Raw genomic sequence first — 27,203 nt, 5'->3', positions numbered from 1 at the left:
TATAGACAGGTGTGTGCCTTTCCAAATCATGTCCAATCAATTGAATTTGGTGGACTCCAATCAAGTTGTAGAAACTTCTCAAGGATGATCACTGTAGATTGTCAAAACAATGGGAATGTTACTATAGATCATTCATAAAGACTTCATAAGCATAGAATATCAAAGATGCTCCACAAATCATTTAGCAAAATCATATGCTTTCTAAATCATAGGCTCTATGTATCCTTTAAAATACGTTTTTAATTTGATGTTCCACTATGTTGTGTGTTTAGGAGCCGGTGGAGGATCTGGACCCAGAGAGGGTATTGGACCTCCAGGGTGATGCCCGCCTCCACATAATCTCTGGTGGGACCAAGGTGGTGCAGCACAGCCCCCCGCTCCGTGCCACTGTAGGACTCAAACGTCAGTTCCTACATACTGTTTAGTATATCATTAACATATAAGGCAGAAATGTCCTGCATTTTTTGCACTTTGAGATTAACAGTTCTAATTATAAAGCACTTTAAATCTATATTTAGTTATCCCTTATCAATGTAAAAACAAATCTATATTTTAGATCAGTTATGTTTCATCTCCCTCAGCCTCAGAATAGATGGATTGAATCTGCCCTCGTATCTATCTTGTCTCACTAAGAGCAAATTATAATAGTTTGTTTTTCTTCTTTTTCATTTTTCTGCAGCTGTGGACAATGGCTGTGTGGCTTATGTGTTGAGAACCGGATTCTATACCTCTCAGGTGAGGGGCTGCTGCCCTTGACTACCGAACTTGTCCAATAAGAACCACTTGTTTTCATTTTCTGTTGCAAAATGTTTTGCTACGGTGTTCAGTAATGAATACAACCCTGGTGTTGTTAACCACGCCTGTCTACAGGGTAAACTGCTGAGGACCATCTTGTTTGGAGTGAAGAGGGTGACAGCCAACAACTTGGAAACATTCATCTTCATCATCTTCCTCCTGGTGTTTGCCATCGCTGCTGCTGGCTATGTGTGGGTGGAAGGTGAGGGATGCAGTGAACAACGCAACAAAATCAATCAATTAAATGTGTTTTATAAAGCCCTTTTTACTTCAACAGTTGTCACAAAGTTCTTCACAGATACCCATTCTAAAACCCCATGGAACAAGCAATGCAGAGGCAGAAGTACAGTTGGTCCTACTTAGAGCATTTCTCCATTATACAGTTTGTTTATATCTTGGCGGTAGTTTATTAGCCAAGAGACAATTTAAGGAGATAATATTTTATTCAATTAACATTTTTACTGAACATTGACAGTCTTGCCGAAGGGCCCTATTCACAAAAAAAACACATAACCTATTAAACACAAATTCCTCCTTTATAAAATGTTATAAAACAAGTTGTTGAAATAGGCCCTGAGGTCAGGAGAGAGCTGCAGGTTTTTCCTGATTACATGCAGTATAACTGTTTTTTAAATTATTATTAATAATAATAACAATTATATGCCATTTAGCAGATGCTTATATCCAAAGCAACTTACAGGCATGTGTGCAAACATACTGCATAGCTTTCTCTGTGTGAGTAACTATTACTAAAAACTCAGCAAAAAAAGAAATGTCCCTTTTTCAGGACCCTGTCTTTCAAAGATAATTCGTAAAAATCCAAATAACTTCACAGATCTTCATTGTAAAGGGTTTCTTTTTTTTGCTGAGTTTAGTTGTGTAACTGTCTCTGTGTGCTCTCCCCTGCAGGAACTAAGGACCCTAGCAGGAACCGGTATAAGTTGTTCCTGGAGTGTACTCTCATCCTGACCTCCGTGGTTCCACCTGAGCTCCCTATAGAATTGTCTCTTGCAGTCAACACATCCCTCATCGCTCTGGCCAAGCTCTGTGAGTCAGTAGTGTGTGTGTGTGGTGGGCGGGGTGGTGTGTGTATGTATGTGTTGTGAAAGTGGTTCTGAAACTGGCATAGTAATGTTTGTAGTACTTAATGATGCCAGTCTACCTCGCTGTTCTGCTATTTGACTCACCCCTTTCTTGTTTCTCCCTTGCTTAGATGTGTTCTGCACTGAGCCCTTCAGGATCCCATTTGCAGGCAAGGTGGAGGTGTGCTGCTTTGACAAGACGGGCACCTTGACCAGCGACCATCTGGTTGTGCGGGGGGTTGCAGGACTCAGGTACACTCTCTTTTTTTAGATTTCTTTGTTGCAAATTTTTCCAAAGACTGACTGGACCTGATGATATTAAGACGTTTTAAAGGTTTCATAATGGCATCATAATGCATTGTAACGGTCCGGGTTAAGTAAAGTGTCTACCAATGCCCTTATGCACTGGTGTCATACTGTGAGTATTGTCATATTGAGGAGTGACATTTAAAGAGAAACTGACATGTTTTTAGCATGAATTAATCATATTAAAATCTTTGGAAGAATATGAAGTATGTTTTTACATTTGTCTGTAAACCTTTTCTAAACTCCTCCAGAGAAGGGAAAGAAGTGATGCCTGTGTCAGAGATCCCAGTGGAAACGCATCGGGTGGTTGCTACTTGTCACTCACTGGTTACCCTTGACGACGGACAGCTGGTAGGCGACCCCCTGGAGAAGGCCATGCTCACTGCTGCTGACTGGACCCTCACTAAAGGTGTGTGTGTGCGTGTGCGTGCACACGTGTGTACCTCAGGATTTCTGCTCTGTCTCCTCTTTGTACACCAGAAGTGAGAGTGTGTGTGTGTCTCCATATGTTTGCATAATCTCTAGCCTTCTGTCCCTCTCTCTCTGTGTCGTGTAGATGAAAAGGTGTTTGCTCGCGGTATAAAGACCCCAGGCCTGAAGATCCACCTGCGGTTCCACTTTGCCAGTGCTCTGAAGAGGATGTCCGTCCTCGCCTCCTATGAGAAGCTGGGCTCCACTGACCTCTGCTTTGTCTCCACTGTCAAAGGAGCTCCAGAGACACTCAGGGACATGGTAAAAATCATTGTTTTAAATAGAATACTAACATTTTAAATGTATAATTGAATATACAGTTGAAGTCGGAAGTTTACATACACCTTACCCAAATACATTTAAACTCAGTTTTTCACAATTCTTGACATTTAATCCTAGTAAAAATTCCCTGTTTTAGGTCAGTTAGGATCACCACTTTATTTTAAGAATGTGAAATGTCAGAATAATAATAGAGAGGATGATTTATTTTATCACATTCCCAGTGGGTCAGAAGTTTACATTCACTCAATTAGTATTTGGTAGCATTGCCTTTAAATTGTTTAACTTGGGTCAAACGTTTCAGGTAGCCTTCCACAAGCTTCCCGCAATAAGTTGGGAGAATTTTGGCCCATTCCTCCCGACATAGCTGATGTAACTGAGTCAGGTTTTTAGGCCTTCTTGCTCGCACACGCTTTTTCAGTTCTGCCCACAAATGTTCTATAGGATTTAGGTCAGGGCTTTGTGATGGCCACTCTAATACCTTGACTTTGTTGTCCTTAAGTCATTTTGCCACAACTTTGGAATATAGGTTGACCGATTATGATTTTTCCACACCAATGGAGGACCAAAAAACCCAATACCGATTAATCGGACGATTTTAATTTTTAATTTTAATTTTTTGTAATAATGACAATTACAACAATACTGAATAAACACTTATTTGAACTTAATATAATACATCAATAAAATCAATTTAGCCTCAAATAAATAATGAAACATGTTCAATTTGGTTTAAATAATGCAAAATCAAAGTGTTGGAGAAGAAAGTGAAAGTGCAATATGTGCCATGTAAGAAAGCTAACGTTTAAATTCCTTGCTCCTAACATGAGAACATATGAAAGCTGGTGGTTCCTTTTAACATGAGTCTTCAATATTCCCAGGTAAGAAGTTTTAGGTTGTAGTTATAGGAATTGTAGGACTATTTCTCTCTATACGATTTGTATTTCATATACCTTTTAACTATTGGATGTACAGTATAGCTTCCGTTCCTCTCCTCGCCCCTACCTGGGCTCGAACCAGGAACACATCGACAACAGCCACCCTCGAAGCAGCGTTACCCATGCAGAGCAAGGGGAACAACTACTCCAACTCTCAGACGTGTGACGTTTGAAACGCTATGAGCGCACACCCCGCTAACTAGCTAGCCATTTCACATCGGTTACACCAGCCTAATCTCGGGAGTCGATAGGCATAAACAGCGCAATGCTTGAAGCACAGCAAAGAGCTGCTGTCAAAACGCACAAAAGTGCTGTTTGAATGAATGTTTACGAGCCTGCTGGTGCTTACCACCGCTCAGTCAGACTGCTCTATCAAATCATAGACTTAATTATAACATAATAACACACAGAACTACGAGCCCTAGGTCATTAATATGGTGGAATCCGGAAACTATCATCTCGAAAACAAGACGTTTATTCTTTCAGTGAAATACGGAACTGTTCCGTAACGGGTGGCATCCATAAGTTTAAATATTCCTGTTACATTGCACAACCTTGTGCAATGTTATAATTACGTACAATTCTGGCAAATTAGTTTGCAACGAGCCAGGCGGCCCAAACTGTTGCATATACCCTGACTGCGTGCAATGAATGCAAGAGAAGTGACACAATTTCACCTGGTTAATATTGCCTGCTAACCTGGACTTCTTTTAGCTAAATATGCAGGTTTAAAAATATATACTTCTGTGTATTGATTTCAAGAAAGGCATTGATGTTTATGGTTAGGTACAGTCGTGCAACGATTGTGCTTGTTTTTGCAAATGCGCTTTTGTTAAATCATCCCCCGTTTGGCGAAGTTGGCTGTCTTTGTTAGAAAGAAATAGTCTTCACACAGTTTGCAATGAGCTAGGTGGCCCAAACTGCTGCATATACCCTGACTCTGTTGCAAGAGAAGTGACACCATTTTTCCTAGTTAAAATATATTCATGTTAGCTGGCAATATTAACTAAATTTGCAAGTATAAAAATATATACTTGTTTATTGATTTTAAGAAAAGCATTGATGTTTATGGTTAGGTACACACACAGTCCTTTTTCGCGAATGCCACCACATCGATTATATGCAACGCAGGACACGCTAGATAAACTAGTAATATCATCAACCATGTGTAGTTAACTAGTGATTATGATTGATTGATTGTTTATTATAAGATAAGTTTAATGCTAGCTAGCAACTTACCTTGGCTTTTTACTGCATTCGCGTAACAGGAGATGCAGTATTGGAGTATTGGAGTGCAATATAATCAGGTGGTTAGAGCGTTGGACTATTTAACCGTAAGGTTGCAAGATTGAATCCCTGAGCTGACAAGGTAAAAATCTGTCATTCTGCCCATGAACAAGGCAGTTAACCCACCGTTCCTAGGACGTCATTGAAAATAAGAATGCGTTCTTAACTTCTTATGGCTGAGATCCCGTTACCGGGAGCGATATAACAACATCCAGTGAAAGTACAGGGCGCCATATTCAAAAGAACAGAAATCTCATAATTAAAATTCCTCAAACATACATGTATTTTATATCGTTTTCAAGGTAGTCTTGTTGTTTATCCCACCACAGTGTCCGATTTCAAATAGGATTTACGGGGAAAGCACCACAAACTATTATGTTAGGTCACCAACAACTCACTAAAATACACAGCCAATTTTACCAGCCAAAGAGAGAGATCACAAATGGAGATAAAATTAATCACTAACCTTTGATAATCTTCATCAGATGACACTCATAGGACTTCATGTTACACAATGCATGCATGTTTTGTTTGATAAAGTTCATATTTATATCAGAAAATCTGAGTTTACGTTGGCACGTTAGATTCACTAGTTACAAAGAAATCCAGTGATTTTTGCATAGCCACATCATTCAACAGAAATACTCATCATAAATGTAGATGATAATACAGGTTATACACATGGAATTATAGATGTACCTCTCCTTAATGCAACCGCTGTGTCAGATTTCAAAAAAACTTTATGGAAAAAGAAACCCATGCAACAATCTGAGACGGCACTCAGAAGTAAAAACACCACAGCCGCAAAGATGGCGTCAACATAAACAAGAAATGACATGATAAATGTTCCCTTATTTTTGATGATCTACATCAGAAAGCACTCCAGGAATCCCAGGTCCACAATAAATGTTTGTTTTGTTCGGAAATGTCAGTTATTTATGTCCAAATAGCTTCTTTTGTTAGCGCGTATGGTATACATATCCAAACGCTAATTCTGGTCAGCGTTATATCGGACAAAAACTTCCAAAAATGATATCACCGGTCGAAGAAACATTTCAAACTAAGTACAGAATCAATCATTAGGATGTTTTTATCATATAGCTTCAATAAAGTTCCAACCGGAGTACTCCTTCTTGTCTTCGTGAGCAATGGAACGCAAGTGACTACCACGAGGAATAAACATGATCAGAAAATGGCTGACTGCCTGACCTGACCTATTCTACTATCATTCACTCCCACAACATCATAGAAGTCTCATTATAATTTCTATTGATGGTTGACATCTAGTGGAACCCCTAGGCAGTGCAACATCATTCATATCTCAAGGGGATTTCATTGGGGACTCTGAATACATACAAAGCTCAGATTTCTGACTTCCTGTTTTGATTTCAACTCAGGATTTTGCCTGCTATATGAGTTCTGTTATACTCACAGACGACATTCAAACAGTTTTAGAAACGTTAGAGTGTTTTCTATCCAATACTAATAATAATGCATATATTAGAAACTGAGACTGAGGAGCAGGCCGTTTACTTTAGGCACCTTATTCATCCAAGCTACTCAATACTGCCCCCCAGCCATAAAAAGTTAACTGACTTGCCGAGTTAAATAAAGGTGTGTACATTTTTACAAATTTCCGATTTGTTATGAAAACTTGAAATCAGCCCTAATTGGCCATTCCGATTAATCGGTCGACCTCTACTTTGGAAGTATGCTTGGAGTCATTGTCCATTTGGAAGACCCATTTGGGACCAAGCTTTAACTTCCTGACTGATGGCATGAGATGTTGCTTCAATATATCCACATAATTTTCCTGCTTCATGATGCCATCTATTTTGTGAAGTGCACCAGTCCCTCCTGCACCAAAGCATCCCCACAACACGTGTTTCACGGTTGGGATGATGTTCTTCGTCTTGCATGCCTCCCCATTTTTCCTCCAAACATAACGATGATCATTATGGCCAAACAGTTCCATTTTTGTTTCATCAGGCCAGAGGACATTTCTCCAAAAAAGTATGATCTTTGTCCCCATGTGCAGTTGCAAACCATAGTCTGGCTTTTTTATGGCGGTTTTGGAGCAGTGGCTTCTTCCTTGCTGAGCGGCCTTTCAGGCTATGTTGATATAGGACTCGTTTTTACTGTGGATATAGATACATTTGTACCTGTTTCCTCCAGCGTCTTCACAAGGTCCTTTGCTGTTGTTCTGGGATTGATTTGCACTTTTCGCACCAAAGTACGTTCATCTCTAGGAGACAGAACGCGTCTCCTTCCTGAGAGGTATGATGGCTGCGTGGTCCCTTGGTGTTTATACTTGCGTACTATTGTTTGTACAGATGAACGTGGTACCTACAGGCATTTGGAAATTGCTCCCAAGGATGAACCAGACTTGTGGAGGTCTACAATTTTTTTTTGTGGTCTTGGCTGATTTCTTTTGATTTTCCCATGATGTCAAGCAAAGTGGCACTGAGTTTGAAGGCAGGCCTTGAAATACATCCACAGGTACACCTCCAGTTGACTCAAATTATGTCAAGTAGCCTATCAGAAGCTTCTAAAGCCATGACATAATTGTCTGGAATTTTCCAAGCTGTGTAAAGGAACAGTCAACTTAGTGTATGTAGACTTCTGACCCACTGGAATTGTGATGCAGTGAAATAATCTGTCTGTAAACAATTGTTGGGAAAAGTTACTTGTGTCATGCACACAGTAGATGTCCTAACCGACTTGCTAAAACTATAGTTTGTTAACAAGAAATTTGTGTAGTGTTTGAAAAATGAGTTTTAATGACTCCAACCTAAGTGTATGTACATTTCCTGACTTCAACTGTATCTTTATGGTCAATATAATACATGTCTACTGTACTACACTTCACATACAAGTACATCATCTCAGTGTTGAGTAGATACGTCACTGCTGCAGTTACAACCTGCTTATTACACTTTCTTTGTGTCATTATCATTATTCTAACCATTTGTTTGTTTCTATAGTTCTCAGAGTGCCCAGCCAGCTATGATCAGGTGCACAGGGAGATGTCCCGAGAAGGGGCCAGGGTTCTGGCCTTGGGATACAGAGAGATCGGACACCTCAGCCACCAACAGGTAACTCTACCTGTCCTGTTTAATTCACCTACCTGTCCTGTCCTATCTAACTCAGGGTTTCTCAAACTTTTTGTGGCTGGGGACCCCTTTTGTGATAACAAATTCATCAGGGACCCCCTCATACACCTCCGCTGTCTTCAACCAGGATCTCAGCGATCACTGCCTCATTGCCTGTATCCGCTACGGATCCGCAGTCAAACGACCACCCCTCATCCATGGAGAACAAGAGCACCTCCTCCCAGCTGCCCACTGCCCACTGCACTAAGGCTAGGTAACACGGTCACCACCGATAAATCCATGATCATCGAAAACTTCAACAAGCATTTCTCAACGGCTGGCCATGCCTTCCTCCTGGCTACTCCAACCTCGGCCAACAGCTCCGCCCCCCCCCGCAGCTACTCGCCCAAGCCTCTCCAGGTTCTCCTTTACCCAAATCCAGATAGCAGATGTTCTGAAAGAGCTGCAAAACCTGGACCCGTACAAATCAGCTGGGCTTGACAATCTGGGCCCTCTATTTCTGAAACTATCCGCCGCCATTGTCGCAACCCTTATTACCAGCCTGTTCAACCTCTCTTTCATATCGTCTGAGATCCCCAAGGATTGGAAAGCTGCCGCAGTCATCCCCCTCTTCAAAGGGGGAGACACCCTGGACCCAAACTGTTACAGACCTATATCCATCCTGCCCTGCCTATCTAAGGTCTTCGAAAGCCAAGTCAACAAACAAGTCACTGACCATCTCGAATCCCACCGTACCTTCTCCGCTGTGCAATCTGGATTCCGAGCCGGTCACGGGTGCACCTCAGCCACGCTCAAGGTACTAAACGATATCATAACCGCCATCGATAAAAGACAGTACTGTGCAGCCGTCTTCATCGGCCTTGCCAAGGCTTTCGACTCTGTCAATCACCATATTCTTATCGGCAGACTCAGTAGCCTCGGTTTTTCTGATGACTGCCTTGCGTGGTTCACCAACTACTTTGCAGACAGAGTTCAGTGTGTCAAATCGGAGGGCATGCTGTCCGGTCCTCTGGCAGTCTCTATGGGGGTGCCACAGAGTTCAATTCTCGGGCCGACTCTTTTCTCTGTATATATCAATGATGTTGCTCTTGCTGCGGGCGATTCACTGATCCACCTCTACGCAGACGACATCATTCTGTATACTTCCGGCCCGTCCTTGGACTCTGTGCTATCTAACCTCCAAACGAGCGTCAACGCCATACAACACTCCTTCCGTGGCCTCCAACTGCTCTTAAACGCTAGTAAAACCAAATGCATGCTTTTCAACCGTTCGCTGCCTGCACCCGCACGCCCGACGAGCATCACCACCCTGGATGGTTCCGACCTAGAATATGTGGACATCTATAAGTACCTAGGTGTCTGGCTAGACTGTAAACTCTCCTTCCAGACTCATATCAAACATCTCCAGTCGGCTTTCTATTCCGCAACAAAGCCTCCTTCACTCACGCCGCCAAACTTACCCTAGTAAAACTGACTATCCTACCGATCCTCGACTTTGGCGATGTCATCTACAAAATAGCTTCCAACACTCTACTCAGCAAACTGGATGCAGTTTATCACAGTGCCATCCGTTTTGTTACTAAAGCACCTTATACCACCCACCACTGCGACCTGTATGCTCTAGTCGGCTGGCCCTCGCTACATATTCGTTGCCAGACCCACTGGCTCCAGGTCATCTACAAGTCCATGCTAGGTAAAGCTCCGCCTTATCTCAGTTCACTGGTCACGATGGCAACACCCATCCGTAGCACGCGCTCCAGCAGGTGTATCCCACTGATCATCCCTAAAGCCAACACCTCATTTGGCCGCCTTTCATTCCAGTTCTCTGCTGCCTGTGACTGGAACGAATTGCAAAAATCGCTGAAGTTGGAGACTTATCTCCCTCACCAATTTCAAACATCTGCTATCTGAGCAGCTAACCGATCACTGCAGCTGTACATAGTCTATCGGTAAATAGCCCACCCAATTTACCTACCTCATCCCCATACTGTTTTTATTTATTTACTTTTCTGCTCTTTTGCACACCAATATCTCTACCTGTACATGACCATCTGATCATTTATCACTCCAGTGTTAATCTGCAAAATTGTAATTATTCGCCTACCTCCTCATGCCTTTTGCACACAATGTATATATATAGAGTCTCTTTTTTTTCTACTGTGTTATTGACTTGTTAATTGTTTACTCCATGTGTAACTCTGTGTTGTCTATTCACACTGCTATGCTTTATCTTGGCCAGATCGCAGTTGCAAATGAGAACTTGTTCTCAACTAGCCTACCTGGTTAAATAAAGGTGAAATAAAAAAAATAAAAAATAAAAATAATCAGAACACAACTCACGTGAGATAAAAAATAGCATACAATGAGTTTTACTATGACTTCAGTATTACATGGCTGGACGAACCAAATCTTGGGCCCTGAAAGACCTGCCTCTTAGCATCGGAGAGAGAACTTTAGTTTTCAAGTAAATTTCCTGCAATTCTACACATTTTGTCATGTGGCAGAGATAATTGTTGTTGTTGCAGCTTTAAAGCTAATATCCTGCAACGCTACATATTTTTCCATGGGGCAGAGAGAAAAACGTAGCAATTTTAAGGATTAAATGACAGTGCACTTGTGTAAAAAAATAAATAATAATAATAATAATACATTTGGGGGAATAAAATAAGTATTGAGTGAGAAATGGATAATTGGTGGAGTACTGAGGATACCAATATCCCTGTTAGCCTCCCAGGCCCATGTTGCCCATGTTTAAGAACAAATTGTAGATTAATAATATTACATTGTATTGTATTGCACTCTCCATACTTATTCCACGGATCCCTTCGTCAAAAATTGTTACATTTTGTTGTTGTTAGTAATATTTTTTTCATAAAATAAATGTTTATTAGGTACACCACCCTGTTCACGAAAATAGATCGTTATATAAAGCAGGCAGATGGGCTTCGAGGCGTTTAGTTACTGTTTGATTGAACGTTGGAATGGGCAAAACGAGTGACCTAAACGACTTTAAGCGTGGTCTGATCGGCGGTGCCAAGTGCGCCAGATCCATTATCTCAGTCACGACCGCCCTCCTGGCCTTTTCATGCACGACAGTGAATATGGTTTACCGAGAATGGTGCGACAAACAAAAAACATCCAATTAGCGGCGTTTGTGGTCGAAACGAGCTCGATCATGAGAGTGGTTGAAGGAGAATGGCAATTATCTTGCAAACTATCAGGCGGGCCACAAACAGGCAAATAATGGCGCAGTGCAACAGTGGTGTGTAGAACGGCATCTCAGGACGCACAACTCATTAATCCTTGTCACGGATGTGCTGTTGCTGCAGATGACCACCCAGATGACCACTTCTATCAGCTAAAAATAAGAGGCAGTCTTCTACGGATGTGGATTTCTGGATCTCTCCAACTCTATTCGCAAATAAAGTTTGATATCCATAGCTGTCTCTCTGGATTGCTCCCAACACAGTTTGACTGTTGTTGCAGGAATTAAATTCCTCTGTTTTAATACCCAATTAAAATCAAACACTCTGTCAATTCATAAGGATATGTATGACCCTTATTAGTATAAAAATTGACAGAGCCCAGTCTTAAAGTCAAACAGCAGCCTTTATTCACGAGAGTACTGCTCCTTACACATTTTACCACAGGTTATAAACTTAAATAATTTTAATTAAAAAAAAAATCCCACTTTAATAATGGGAATTGATGGGAAATGATGTAAAATATATCACTAGCCACTTTAAACAATGCTACCTATTATAATGTTTACATACCCTACATTATTCATCTCATATGTATATGTATATACTGTACTCTATATCATCTACTGCATCTTTATGTTATACATGTATCACTAGCCACTTTAACTATGCCACTTTGTTTACATACTCATCTCATATGTATATACTGCACTCAATACCATCTACTGTATCTTGCCTATGCCGCTCTGTACCATCACTCATTCATATATCTTTATGTACATGTTCTTTATCCCTTTACACTTGTGTGTGTATAAGGTAGTAGTTTTGGAATTGTTAGCTAGATTACTTGTTGGTTATTACTGCATTGTCGGAACTAGAAGCACAAGCATTTCGCTACACTCGCATTAACATCTGCTAACCATGTGTATGTGACAAATAAAATTTGATTTGATTTAAAATGACATCATTAGTTTCAGTACCAACCCGTGCCATCTCCGTTCTAGTACAAAGGCTGTATGGTTCTCACATCGTCTCCCCCTATTAAGTTGATATATGACTAAGCTTAGGACAGCTGGTGTAGATAAGCCTTCTAGCCAGTCTGGCTATAAGTTCATTCATTTCTACCATGGTACAGACAGTCATTGTTCTAATTCTTGATTATATTTGCACACATTATATTCAGTACTAAGATTAAAAAGATCATTCATACATATACAGTAACATAGTAGTATTCTGATTAGTACATATACAGTAACATAATAGTATTCTGATTAGTCAGTCCTGATTGAAATGTATACATAATTAGTCATCATTGATAAAAAATTCCCTTAACACTGTCCAGTAGATGGAGCCATCGTTCAATTTCTATTCGACTGTGCTTTTCAACGTACTTTCGAAGTTGTGCTGCATAGACAGCACCACAGATTTCAGCTTTTACTGGTTCTCCCTTTTGGTCCAATGGTGTGAGCTTTGCTTTGGATTCAACCAGTCTGACTTTGATGCCTTGCTGGGTCTCCCATCTTAAGTACACTACGGCTCCATAGCTCTTGTCACTTCCATCAGAGAATGTTATTCCCCAAGGTTTTCCAATCCAGTTGACTGGTGTGAGGCTTCTGTGAAAGGTGATTTGGCAAAGACGTGTGTATTCCTCAAAGAATTGGATGGCTTCTTCCCTCAAATTTTCAGACAAAGGTTTGTCCCAAGTGTCTCGGGTCAGAGTTTTGCCTCCAGCTTCCTGAAACGCCTTTCTGACAAGAATGGCACCCTTTTGTTTGGCAGATGTGACGAGGCCTATTGGGTCATACAGGCTAGCTACCTCGCTCAGCAGTTCTCTTCTCGTCAGTGGGTTTGGAGTTTTCCCTCTCACCTCTTCATCAAGGAGATTTTGGCCGACTCTCATTTTCTTTTTCCTCTTTGAGAAATTGATTGAAGTCATGAGGTACAGTTTATCCTCCTCAACAAGGTATCCAACTCCAAGGGCTTTGTCTCCTTCCCTCATTTGGTTTGGGAGAATGTGTGCTGTGCTTGACTGCGCTCCTTGTTCTGCTGGTACGATCTCCTGCCTCCTACTTTGATCTGACCGGACCCAGGGCTTGAGGAAGAAGCCGCCTGCCTTCAGGATCTCTTCAACCCTTTTGGTGTTCTGGTCCAGCTTTTACAAGTCATTATGGGAAGTCAGGATGTCATCGACATAGGTATCCTCTTCAAGGATCCTACGTTCCTCCTCCAGGTGAGCAAACATGGGCAGTTTGGCTGTCTCTCTCATAGCCAATTGCGCAATGCACCCTGCTGGTCGATCGCCAATGTTGACTCTGGTGATCGCATACTCTTCAATCTCTTCCTCCTCAGTGTCTCTCCAGAGAAATATGTGGAGGTGCATCTCCAGGTCTTCCAACCACACAGAATTGTACATTTTCTTAATGTCGCCGAGGGCAGCATGGACGCCTCTCCTGAACCTGAGTAGTACTGCTCGGATGGGATTGAGGACATCAGGCCCTTTCAGCAGAACGTCATTCATGCTGACCCCTCTAACCTTCTGGCTGCTGTTCCATACCAGTCGCACAGGTGTTGTGAGAGAGTGCGGGTTTGGCGCCACCAAGTGGCTGACATACCATACTGGCCCCTTCCAGCTGGCAATGAGCTCTTTGGTGAGTTTCTTCGCTGCTCTTCTCTCCACCATTTCATGGACTTGAGCTGTGTATGCTATTCTCCACTCTGGCTCTTTTTTGAGTTGCTTTTCTGTTCTCAAGAAGGTGGCTTCCACCCCACTCCTGTTGTCAGGAAGGGAACTTGGATCTTGAATCCAGGGGTATTTTGTGTCCCAGTGGGGTTCATCGCTGTGAGCATCTGCTTTGATGTAGGTGAGGCCTTTCCTTATGATCTCCATCTCTCTTTCCTCACTCAGAGTCATTTCCTTGCCTCCTGGTTGACAGTTGCCGCACCGGCATCCTCCACACTTTGGGTCGCAAGCTGCTCCAATGCTGTCCCATTTCCACCAATCCAAGAACTCTCTGCGAGCAACTGTGCCTTTGGTTTCAGCTGTGAACAGCTTAGCTATCTCTTGATACTTGACAGCGGTTGCTCTCATGGATCGAGCAAAGTGTGTTTCAGACCTGTGTGCGGCTATATCCACTTCTTCAAACAGATCTGGATGTGCTCCACCAACAGTCTTTCCTAGCGGGCCTTCCCACAAGACAAGGTCTCCAATCACCTTCACTCTTTGCGGAGCAAGTCTTCCTTCGCGGTGGCTTATCAGTAGCTCAATACTCTCCGGTCTACTCAGATCTCCTAGATTGACTTCTGGGAAGAACTTCTTGAGTTGCTCAGGTTTGATGACTCTGTGGATGTTGGCAATTTCATTCAAACCATAGCACATAAGCTCATGAGCTCTTTCCGTGCCTATGGTCGTTTTGACCCTCACTCTGAGGAGATATCTTCTGGTTCTAATCTTCATGGCCATTCCTCCGACTCCATGAACGACTAAAGTGATGTTTTCACTTCGAAGATTTAATCTTCTGGCAGCTCTGTGAGTGATGTAGTTTGTGTCCGATGCTAAGTCGATCAGGGTTCCAATTCTTTTTGTCCTGCATTGGTAGTTACCTTGAGCAGCATTAGAATAACTGCCAATTGTTCTACTGCACTTGACACAGTCACTCCTAGCTGATTCTTTTCGACACAGTTTGTTTTCGCAGTGATGTTGGTGAATGCTTTCTTGAATTTCTCTGCCATCTCTGGGGAGAGCTTAGATACAAATTCCTCCTGCTCCTCTGTACGCGTATACCTTCTCACATTGGATTGTCTTCTGTCTGAGTCACTCCTCTTGAAATCTCCCTTCAGACAAAGAAAGAAATGATGGTCTTTCTTACAGTCTCTTTTCCTGCACAGGTAAGTGTCTTTGCATTCATCATCTTCTCCATGACAGACCAAGCACCTCTTGCAGGCCCCCATCTTTTCTACAGCATCCAACTTTTCCACAGGCTTCAGTTCTTTGAAACGCTTGCAAAATAAGATCTTTTCTCTATGCTTTTCATCTCCACAGACAACAACAGCCGCCTTTCCTTGTGGAACGTGTGGACGCATATTTTCTCTCCACACAAGCATATTTATTTTCTGGCTTTTCACTCACTCCCAGCTGCTCTAATTTTTCAAGAATTTCCTCCTGTGTTTTCAGGAATTTAAGAAGGTTCTCAAAGTGATTGTCCGGCGTGACATTATTCCTCAGGTCAACCATGAAGACAAGCCAATCTTGCTTGATGTTGTCAGGTAACTTGCTTTCTATGGATTTGATCACTAGAGGGTTGTTGATGGCTCCTGTGCCTCCAAGCTCTGTGAGATCATCCAGTGCCTTCTCTATAGTTTGGATCATGTCGATAACATTCCTTGGCTGATTTGCTCTTAAAGCAGGATTTTTCTCCAGATCCTCAATTATCTCCAAGGCAATTGTAGACTTGTTTCCATACCTGTTCTCAAGCACCCTGAACATGTCCTCAGCAGTATTGTAAATAGACAAATGGAGGTCTCTGCACATTCTCTCATCTACACTGTCAAGGAGTTGGATCTTCTTTACTTCGACTGAGCCTGTTGGTTCCCCCTGCTTCTGTAGACTCTCCCAGTCTCTCCTCCATCGATGGAAATTCCTTTGATACCCACTGAACCTGGGAAAACAGGTTGATTTTATTCTCAGTGTCGGCTGTGGAGCTGGCACGGGAATCTGCGGCACTCTCCCTCTGTCTTTATCCTTTTCTGCAATTCTTTGCGCTGTGAGAAATCCTGCCCTCCTTGCTTCAAGGTTGTTTCTGAATGCTTCAGATCCTTTACTCTGGCTTCCAGCCATTCTTTTTCTGCTACTGGAATCCACATCTCCCACTCTGCTAGGCTTGTGATTGCGTCTTGGACTTGTGCCTTCGCACCATCCCACCGTAGCTCGAAGCCATCTCTATTTACAGCAAAAACAGGCTTTCGAGCAACTCCATCACAGGCGGTCTCAGCTTCTTTGATTGCAGACTTCACCTCGTCCTCCCCGTATCTAGGCCATAGGTTGGACTGGATCATCCCCTTGACCTCATCCAATCATACTTCACATTCTTGGAATGTCTTCTCAAGTTCAGTCTGCTGCTGCTTGCTCAGGTCAGCTTCTTCACCCTCATCGGTTTCAGCTTCAATGTCTGCCAGAAGTCCAGCCCTGTATTCATAATTTTTCTCACTGACCTTCCTTGCCTCCGACGTGAGCTTCTTGAACTCCTCTCGCAGTTCGCTCTTAGTCATGTGTTTTGCACCTCTGCTAAGGAAGTTTGCTTGCTTGGTAAAAGCACTCTTAGCCAAATTTCTTTCTTGCTTCAGCTCCTTCACCGTTTTCTTGCAAAAGAAGATCTTTTCAGTGTCTCTCCAGAGAAATCTCTGGCTTCCAGCCGTTCTTTTGACAGAGTCAGGATTTGGTGTAAGCAGCATGAATCTATGGCCCCATTCTGCCAAGTGTCAACGGTACAGGCTGGTGGCATGGTGTAATGGTGTGCGGAATGTTTTCCTGGCACACGTTAGGGCCCTTGATACTAATTGATCAAAATTTCCATTCCCCGAAGAATTCGGGCTGATCTGGAGGCGAAGGGGGGGTCTGACTCGGTACTAGATGGGTGTACCTAATTAACTGCCCTGTCCTGTCTAACTCACCGGTCTTGCCCTGTCCCCTCTAACTCACCTATGTCACCTACTTGTCCTGTCTAACTCACCTACTTGTCCTGTTTAACTCACCTATCGGTCCTGCCCTGCTCTGTATGACGGGATGAGTTTCCCGAAAGCCTCATAGTTAACATGGCACGCTATTTCAATACTCTCAACAACCCAGCTGCTCAGCCGAGAGAGGGGGTGGGGTAGTTCTGGGTCTTCGAGATAAATAAAGTACCACGTTAGCTACAAGGCTTTCGTGAACCTCAGCCAAGTGGTTAGTTGAGGGTGTCTCTCTTTTACAGAAGGGGTTGGTTGTTTGTGTGACTGGGTGCTTTGTGGCTGTCTGTACAGGTGCGGGAGGTGACTCGTGATGCTCTGGAGTGTGACCTGCAGTTTGCCGGCTTCATGGTCGTCTCGTGTCCCCTGAAGACCGACAGCAAGGCTGTCATTAAAGAGATCCAGGAGGCATCGCATCATGTGAGCAGGCTGTCTCAAAATACACACGCACGCTCACACACATTGACAAAGATTACAATTATTACAATAATATCAGGCACTTCCATGCACGCAGTCACTCAGTCACACGCACACACACACACACACACTACACACACACACTACACACCACACACACACACTACACACCACACATACACATAACCCTCCTCTCCTCTGTCTCTCCCTCAGGTGGTGATGATAACAGGCGACAACCCTCTAACAGCGTGCCATGTGGCCAGAGAGCTCCACTTCATCCAGAAGGAACACACACTCGTACTGCAGGCCAGACCCAACCAGGGTATGGCACACTAAGAGCCAATTTATGCTTGATCTGAAAACCGTCCTGTCGGTTTTCACTCCAACCCTAATCTAGTGCACCTGATTCTAATAGCTGGTTGATAAGCTGAATCAGGTTAGTTACAACTGGGGTAGGACAGAAAACAGACAGGATGGTAGCTCTCCGAACATGGTTGGAGGGCTCTGTACTAGACTAATCTACAGACTAATGCACTGATGATATAACCATGTGATTGTTGTAATGAAGGGATCTATAGTGGACAGTGCATGTGTTGTAGACCTGGGTCAAATGCATATATATTATACTTGAGCTGCACTTGATCTACTTCGCCCCAGTGCAATGAAATAATATGCAAACCAAATCAAGCGCACCTTAAGTACTTGAGACTATTTGACATAATATGTATGTTTTTAACCCAGGTGTAGTGTGTCGTTTTTTTAAGAATGCACTATAATACGGTAACTTGTGCCGTTGTTCCTTCCAGGTGAATGGCAGTGGGAGTCTATAGACGGCAGTGTGTGTGTTCCGCTTCCCCCGCCATCCGTCCCCTCGTTGGTTCATCAGTATGATCTGTGTGTGACGGGGGAGGGGCTAACCAGACTGACCAGTGACACCCGGTTGCTCCACGCCCTCCTACCACATGTCCGGGTGTTCGCACGGGTCAGCCCTAAACAGAAGGTCAGTCTTCTTGCCTCCATGTAGACATTAGCTAAATCAGAAATGGCACCCTACTATTTTTCTAGTGCACCACTTTTGACCAGGACCCATAGGACTCTAGTCAAAAGTAGTGCACTATACAGTACAGGGATTAAATAGGCTTACATTTTGGACACTACCACTGAATTCTATTTTTGTGTCAATAAAGCTTTGTTCGATTTGATTACCCTTCAATTCCAATTGTTCTTATTTTACTCCATTTTTGTTGATGTAATGAATTTATTAGATTATAAAAGATAGACTACATATATTCTTGAGTGTACAAAACATTATGAACACAGGCTCTTTTCCAGGTGAATCCAGCTGAAAGCTATGATCCCTTATTGAGTGTAGATGAAGGGGAGGAGACAGGTTAAATAAGGATTTTTCAGCCTTGAGACAATTGAGACATGGATTGTGTATGTGTGCCATTCAGAGGGTGAACGGGCATGACACAATATTTAAGTGCCTTTGAACGGGGTATGTTAGTAGGTGCCAGACACACTGGTTTGTGGTTTTTCATGCTCAGCAGTTTCCTGTGTGTATCAAGAATGGGGGGGTGCAACTCAATATTAGGAAAGTGTTTTTCGGGTTTTGTACACTCGGTTTACAACCAACACACTCAAGAACTGGCGGTACATTTTGAGGCTAGTTTTGTGCTAACTGTGTGTATTCTTATTGTGTTGCAGGAGTTTGTAATCACTAGTCTTAAAGGATTGGGCTATACAACATTAATGTGCGGAGACGGGACCAATGACGTCGGAGCACTCAAACACTCTCATATCGGTGAGGTCACTCGACATGTAAAAGCTGTGCACAATATTCAGCAACGTTAACGGACACACCTGTCTTAGACCATGATATCTTCAATTCAACATTTATTGTCTCAGTAGGAAAATTTATACCATCCTCTTATCAAAAACAATGTCGCTATATGTGAGTCATTTTGTGACCATTCTCTCTCTCCTCTCCCTCCCTCCCCCTACCCTCTCTCCTTCCCTCCCCCTTTCCCCCCCATCAGGTGTGGCTCTGTTGGCCAACGCTCCAGAGCGTATGCCTGAGAGGAGGAAGAGGGGCAGAGAGAAGGAGACCCCAGCAGCCGACTCCAGACCCTCCCTACCTCCGGTCACCAGCTCAGGGGTCAAACTGACCTCCAGGGCAGCCAGGCAAAGGGTCATGGCCCAGAGAGAGGAGCAGCTAGCCGCACAGAAGGTGGTGTGTGTGTGTTGGGGTAGTGAGGGAGGGAGAGGTGATTGTGCGTGTTGTTAACCATTTGGTGTTAATTCTGTTGCAGGAGAGGATTAGTCAAGTCTTAAGGGAGCTGGAAGAAGATCAGATACAAGTAGTGAAACTGGGAGATGCCTCCATTGCTGCCCCCTTCACCTCCAAATTATCCTCCATACAGTGCAGTGAGGAACATACATACACATAATCAATACACATTTTTTTTTTTTTTAAATAAAATGTGTGTTTTTGTTTACACCCACACTGTATACAAACACAAATTAACACTCACTCACACTCACTCACTCACTCACTCACTCACTCACTCACTCACTCACTCACTCACTCACTCACTCACTCACTCACTCACTCACTCACTCACTGTCTCTCTCCCTCACACACTGTCTCCCTCTTTATCATCTCCTCCTGCCTAGTCTGCCACGTGATAAAGCAGGGCCGCTGTACGCTGGTGACCACACTACAGATGTTTAAGATCCTGGCGCTGAACGCCCTGGTGCTGGCCTACAGCCAGTCTGTCCTCTACCTGGAGGGGGTCAAGTTCAGTGACTTCCAGGCCACCCTACAGGGCCTGCTATTGGCTGGCTGCTTTCTCTTCATCTCCCGGTCAAAGGTGAAAGGTCACATGGCGGGAAAAACACTGTAGTGCTTTCTCTTGATAGTTTTTCCTCCTTCAGTTCCTTGTGTCCTCTCCTCCCTGCCTCCTCAAAACGTCAGAGGGAAGCGTTTCTTTTCCTTGAGTCCTTTCATCAGTTCCTGACAGACATTTTTTAGGAGGAAATGACATAAGGAATCGAGGAAATAGTATTGCGAAAGAACCTGTGACATCCATGTAATGCATGTACTGTAGTTGTGATTGGTAGGAAACCATACAGTGGGGCAAAAAAGTATTTAGTCAGCCACCAATAGTGCAAGTTCTCCCACTTAAAGATGAGAGAGGCCTGTAATTTTCATCATAGGTACACTTCAACTATGACAGACAAAATTTTAAAAAAAATCCAGGAAATCACATTGTAGGATTTTTTATGAATTTATTTGCAAATTATGGTGGAAAATAAGTATTTGGTCAACAACAAAAGTTTATCAATACTTTGTTATATACCCTTTGTTGGCAATGACAGAGGTCAAATATTTTCTGTAAGTCTTCACAAGGTTTTCACACACTGTTGCTGGTATTTTGTCCCATTCCTCCATGCAGATCTCCTCTAGAGCAATGATGTTTTGGGGCTGTTGCTGGGCAACACGGACTTTCAACTCCCTCCAAAGATTTTCTATGGGGTTGAGATCTGGAGACTGGCTAGGCCACTCCAGGACCTTGAAATGCTTCTTACGAAGCCACTCCTTCGTTGCCCGGGCGGTGTGTTTGGGATCATTGTCATGCTGAAAGACCCAGCCACGTTTCATCTTCAATGCCCTTGCTGATGGAAGGAGGTTTTCACTCAAAATCTCACGATACATGGCCCCATTCATTCTTTCCTTTACACGGATCAGTCGTCCTGGTCCCTTTGCAGAAAAACAGCCCCAACGCATGATGTTTCCACCCCAATGCTTCACAGTAGGTATGGTGTTCTTTGGATGCAACTCAGCAATCTTTGTCCTCCAAACACAACGAGTTGAGTTTTTACCAAAAAGTAATATTTTGGTTTCATCTGACCATATGACATTCTCCAATTTCTTCTGGACCATCGAAATGCTCTGTAGCAAACTTCAGACGGGCCTGGACATGTACTGGCTTAAGCAGGGGGACACGTCTGGCACTGCAGGATTTGAGTCCCTGGCGGCGTAGTGTGTTACTGATGGTAGGCTTTGTTACTTTGGTCCCAGCTCTCTGCAGGTCATTCACTAGGTCCCCCCGTGTGGTTCTGGGATTTTTGCTCACCATTCTCATGATCATTTTGACCCCACGGGGTGAGATCTTACGTGGAGCCCCAGATTGAGGGAGATTATCTGTCACGCCCTGGTCTAAGTATTTTGTGTTTTTCTTCATGTATTGGGTCAGGCCAGGGTGTGGCATGGGGTTTTTGTATTGTGGTGTGTTTGTCTTGGGGTTTTGGTGTGTATGTATTGGGATTGTAGCTAGTGGGGTTATCTAGCAAAGTCTATGGCTGTCTGGAGTGGTTCTCAATCAGAGGCAGGTGTTTATCGTTGTCTCTGATTGGGAACCATATTTAGGCAGCCATATTCTTTGAGTTTGTCGTGGGTGATTGTCCTTAGTGTCCTTGTTCCTGTCTATGTGTTAGTTTTCACAAGTATAGGCTGTTTAGGTTTTCGTTACGTTTATTGTTTTTGTAGTGTTTATATTTAGATTCGTGTTACGTTTGTTTATTAAATTATGGATCGCAATCTACACGCTGCATTTTGGTCCGACTCTCCTTCACACCTAGAAAACCGTAACATTATCAGTGGTCTTGTATATCTTCCATTTCCTAATATTTGCTCCCACAGTTGATTTCTTCAAACCAAGCTGCTTACCTATTGCAGATTCAGTCTTCCCAGCCTGGTGCAGGTCTACAATTTTGTTTCTGGTGTCCTTTGACAGCTCTTTGGTCTTGGCCCTAGTGGAGTTTGGAGTGTGACTGTTTGAGGTTGTGGACAGGTGTCTTTTATACTGATAACCAGTTCAAACAGGTGCCATTAATACGGTAATGAGTGGAGGACAGAGGAGCCTCTTAAAGAAGAAGTTATAGGTCTGTGAGAGCCAGAAATCTTGCTTGTTTGTAGGTGACCAAATACTTATTTTCCACCATAATTTGTAAATAAATTCATAAAAAATCCTACAATGTGATTTTCTGGATTTTTTTTCTTCTAATTTTGTCTGTCATTGTTGAAGTGTACCTATGATGAAAATTACAGGCCTCATCTTTTTGAGGGGGAGAACTTGCACAATTGGTGGTTGGCTAAATACTTTTTTGCCCCACTGTATTATTATGTAGCCCTAGTGCTAACAGGTGTAGTTTCAAGTTAAGCCTTTAATTCAACTTAGGGGGTTTTCACATTAAATTTGGTGCCCTGGTCCGTTTTCCTGGAGAGTGTGAGAATTCTACAAAATAAGTTTTGCTTTCACAAGATCTGAAAATACCCATTTCAGGGTGCGATTAGCAAGACGCACATTCTACATGACGTTAGCGAGCTAGCTTGTTTACAACGGGCAAAAAGTTCCATGCGACTCCTGATACTCTGGTCCTGCATCTTGGACCCGCTACAAACGCAGGTCCAGGATTTGTTTTAGCCAGGATTCATTTGTGTTTCACACATGCTTTATAGTGCGGCTCAGGGCACCAAACGCTCCAGGAAATGGATCATACAGGGGAGATGTAAAAGCGCCCTTTTAAGTTTTCATCCTATTTTCTCTTGTCCTGTCCAGCCCCTGAAGACTCTGTCTAAAGAGCGGCCCTTACCTAACATCTTCAACCTGTACACTGTTCTGACAGTACTGCTGCAGTTTGCTGTTCACTTCTGTAGTCTGGTATACCTGTACAAAGGAGCGCAGAGCAGAAGTCCTCCAAGGTACACATACATGCATACACACATGCAAACACACATTCTCTGTCACACACACACTATAGATACCTACAGACTTGTTGATACTGTATTTGCACCCACACTGTACTAACTGGACATGTTCACCTTACAGTTATTGACATTGTCTTGTTTCCAACCTGTCCAAGTATCCCCTCTCATAATCCTCTGTCTGTTCTTTACCTTTTAGGGCAGAGCGGTTTGCGGACCTGTACAAAGAGTTTGAGCCCAATCTCATCAACAGCACAGTGTACATAATGTCTATTGCCATGCAGATGGCTACCTTTGCCATTAACTACAAGGTACTGCTCTTCCTCCTCCGTGTCTTAGGTTTAATGTAGCCTTCATGATCCCTTATAAGGCCTTTCTTTGCATATAAAATAGTTTTGAGGCTTCTATGTAGGGCTTATGAAGGCTTCATTAAGCGATACCTAATAAAAAATGTGCCCCATTTTATGCCGTACTTATCCTAGCCATCATTGAATAAGACATGTATTCCACTAATACTATGTGTTTTTCTAGGGTCATCCTTTCATGGAGTCTCTGAGTGAGAACAGACCGCTGCTATGGAGTATCGCCCTTTCAGGTCTGGCAATCGTGGGCCTTCTCTCAGGATCCTCGCCTGAATTCAACGAGCAGTTTGCTCTTGTAGATATACCAACAGAGGTCAGCATATATTATACAGATATTGGATCTTAATTTGATCACATAAATGTCCTGCTCATTCGGAAATTCAGATGAGCTTCGTGATTTATAGTAGTTATGTTACTGAAAAGCAGCAGTTCTCTTTCTCCTTGCAGGAGCAGTCAAGTTTTTCAGACCAGTGGGGCTATATTTGTTCATATTCTGTAGGCTAACCATTAGCCTATCTATTGTCACATAATGAAAGGTGTGAAAACCGATAATAGGCTACTGTTTGTTTCACAGTCTATTGTTACTTGCTAGGTCTGTGCATTTTCTATTAATCAATTTAGCATACCTTGTATTATTTATAATTATGTTTTATGTTGGATGTGCGCTCACAATCTAATTGTTATTTGTCCGATTTATTATTTCTTAAAGGTATTTTTTAAAGAGTGGGGCAATCCCACTCCTTTCGTAATTGTTTTGCTTTCATTGAAGAGGCAGTGGGATGGATTTGAACCAATGCCGACACAGGCATATATGTCCCGGGGTCAGCGGCTGTAGACGCTGGACCACACAGGCACTGAGGCCACCAATAATTGATTTTGCCTATTGCTTGCCTTGAACATATATTAAAACAATTGATTAAAAAAAATGATTTTCCCTAATGAAAAATACATAAACCCCCTACAAATATGTAAATGTTTTATAATCCACATAAGAATTCACACGAGATGCGCTGTAGCCTGCATAGAGCCTGCATAGGCTACATGAACTGGCACACAGTGGACCTGCAGGCTAAGGTACATTGTAGGTACTCTATTGCATCGTGCATAAACACCGCTTCCAGCTGCCCCCTGGCAGTGATTCTAAATATTTCTTCAAACATTCAAACATAATCAAACACTTGATTATTTTCCTTCTGCAATGAAACGGGTCAAATTAGGATCCAACATCTGTACTTTCACAAACATTTTGTGTGATTTGCTTTATAACTTGTTATAAGCTTGTATGAACCTTTTTATAATGAAGTAACTGAGTTAATTTAAGTTCTCCATTTAACTGCTTTTTAGTCCAGGACTAGACTTAATCTGTGTCGGAAACCGGCGCAAAAGGATGTATAAATTATTATTATCTGTGTGTTTTTTCCCCTGCAGTTCAAGCTAGTCATTGCCCGCGTCCTGGTGGTTGACTTTGTCGCTGCCCTGCTGGTCGACCGCGTTCTGCAGTTCCTGCTGGGCAAAGGAACCCCGAGGCTGCCTTCCTGAATCGCCATGCCAACAGCTGCCTTGATCAACCCTCTGCCCTCAGCAACCAATCTGTAAAGGGAAAGGATTGAGGAGACTTGTGGAGGGAGGAAAAGATTAAAGGCTGATGTGATGCACAAGACAGCTGAGGAGATGGACTAGGCATGTCAGGCAGATGCGCAGTACTGTACCCCTACCACACCCTTAAATGTTACCCCATCTTTCTGCTTTGTCCCTCCTGTTCCCCCTCTTCACTAATGTATTTAAAATTATATTTCTTCTATGCTAGAGACAAACTTGGGCTCAAATGCTATTTGCTTTCTTTTGAATACTTTGAGCATTTTGGTTGATCCTGCCAGGAGCTCCAGATAAGCAGGGTTTGCACTTTTGGGACTGTTCTGTTGCGCCAGGCAAGCTGAAACAAGTGCAGCTAAAGTATTTGAATTTTTTTATTTTTAAATAGGATTCCCAGGTCTAGTTAGACTCCCCCTCTTGCCTTCCCGTTCCCCCTCTCCATCCCTCCCTCTATCACCGAAGGCCAAGAAGACAGCAGTATTGTGTGGCGTTTGAGATTGTGTGCCGGCCCATGTGAAATGCACACACACACACACACACACACACACACACACACACACACACACAACAGGGCGTTCTCCAAGAGAATTGCGAAGTGTTTGATTTTTTTACATTTTGTTTTTTCTTAATTTTGTAAAAACATAAAACTCTTACAGACTTATAAAATACCAAAAAATACAAGTGGTGCTGTTTGTGTCAAGTGCTACTTTGTCATGTTCCATTTACCTATGCAGTGCACTGCCTACTATACCTACATAGGGATTGAACATATCTTTTTTTAATTGATGAGTGAGCTGCATACATTTTAACTGGAAGTCAAGTTGAGAGGCCACAAGAAAAGCCTGATTTATGTTTGAGAGGACTTTAAGTCCCGTGTGCCTCGCTTGGTAGAGCATGGCACTTGCAATGCCAGGGTTGTGGGTTCTATTCCCATGGGGGACCAGTATGAAAAATATATGCACTCACTACTGTAAGTCGCTCTGGATAAGAGTGTCTGCTAAATGACTAAAATGTAAAAATGTCTGGTGCATTCTTGCTTGCTACACTGGCATTCTATTGTGACAGATTAAAATCTAGTTGATTTTAGTGATGAGATTACTACACTGACAACAGAGGTGGGATGATGTCATGATGACTTTGGTACAGGCCACCCATAGACCAAAAATATAAACATAAAGTGTTGGTTTCATGAGCTGAAATAAAAGATCCCAGAAATGTTGCACAAAAAGCTTATTTCTCTAAAATGTTTGAAAATGATGACACACAGCTGTACATTTCAATGAAACATGGTGAAGCCCCAAAAGCATGTGTTTCAGACATAAGGAAGTGGATGACTGCAAACATTCTACTTTTAAACTCGGACAAAACAGAGATGCTTGTGCTAGGTCCCAAGAAACAACGAGGTCTTCTGTTGAATCTGACAATTAATCTTAATGGTTGTACAGTCGTCTCAAATAAAACTGTGAAGGACCTCGGCGTTACTCTGGACCCTGATCTCTCTTTTGAAGAACATATCAAGACTGGTTCGAGGACAGCTTTTTTCCATCTACGTAGCATTGCAAAAATCAGAAACTTTCTGTCCAAAAATTATGCAGAAAAATTAATCCATGCTTTTGTCACTTCTAGATTAGACTACTGCAATGCTCTACTTTCCGGCTACCCGGATAAAGCACTAAATAAACTTCAGTTAGTGCTAAATACGGCTGCTAGAATTCTGACTAGAACCAAAAAATTTGATCATATTACTCCAGTGCTAGCCTCCCTACACTGGCTTCCTGTCAAGGCAAGGGCTGATTTCAAGGTTTTTACTGCTAACCTACAAAGCATTACATGGGCTTGCTCCTACCTATCTCTCTGATTTGGTCC

At 42.8% G+C, this 27,203-nt stretch overlaps 1 protein-coding gene across 3 annotated transcripts in view; it reads left to right on the top strand.

Annotated features, from left to right (window-relative positions):
* LOC112225865 (endoplasmic reticulum transmembrane helix translocase) overlaps positions 1-26,560 on the top strand; it is a 40,238-nt gene extending 13,678 nt beyond the window's left edge. For 2 of the 3 annotated variants that reach the window (XM_024389960.2, XM_042307516.1), the window contains exons 7-25: positions 273-402; positions 680-735; positions 871-997; positions 1,705-1,842; positions 2,009-2,129; positions 2,435-2,592; positions 2,740-2,915; positions 8,143-8,253; positions 17,490-17,615; positions 17,826-17,934; positions 18,419-18,612; positions 19,320-19,416; positions 19,652-19,845; positions 19,925-20,039; positions 20,289-20,485; positions 23,237-23,379; positions 23,582-23,693; positions 23,914-24,057; positions 25,173-26,560. In XM_024389960.2, the coding sequence (XP_024245728.1) occupies positions 273-402; positions 680-735; positions 871-997; positions 1,705-1,842; positions 2,009-2,129; positions 2,435-2,592; positions 2,740-2,915; positions 8,143-8,253; positions 17,490-17,615; positions 17,826-17,934; positions 18,419-18,612; positions 19,320-19,416; positions 19,652-19,845; positions 19,925-20,039; positions 20,289-20,485; positions 23,237-23,379; positions 23,582-23,693; positions 23,914-24,057; positions 25,173-25,283 (2,559 nt within the window). In that variant the 3' untranslated portion in view covers positions 25,284-26,560. The remainder of the gene's footprint in view (positions 1-272; positions 403-679; positions 736-870; positions 998-1,704; positions 1,843-2,008; positions 2,130-2,434; positions 2,593-2,739; positions 2,916-8,142; positions 8,254-17,489; positions 17,616-17,825; positions 17,935-18,418; positions 18,613-19,319; positions 19,417-19,651; positions 19,846-19,924; positions 20,040-20,288; positions 20,486-23,236; positions 23,380-23,581; positions 23,694-23,913; positions 24,058-25,172) is intronic. The other variant, XM_024389961.2, reaches the window with a different exon arrangement.
* The last annotated feature ends 643 nt before the right edge of the window (positions 26,561-27,203 follow it).

The sequence above is a fragment of the Oncorhynchus tshawytscha genome, linkage group LG27, assembly GCF_018296145.1.
Source record: "Oncorhynchus tshawytscha isolate Ot180627B linkage group LG27, Otsh_v2.0, whole genome shotgun sequence".
Classification (NCBI taxonomy): domain Eukaryota; kingdom Metazoa; phylum Chordata; class Actinopteri; order Salmoniformes; family Salmonidae; genus Oncorhynchus; species Oncorhynchus tshawytscha.
The sequence above is the reverse complement of the archived record's forward strand: the minus strand, read 5'-3'. Positions and strand labels throughout refer to the sequence as shown.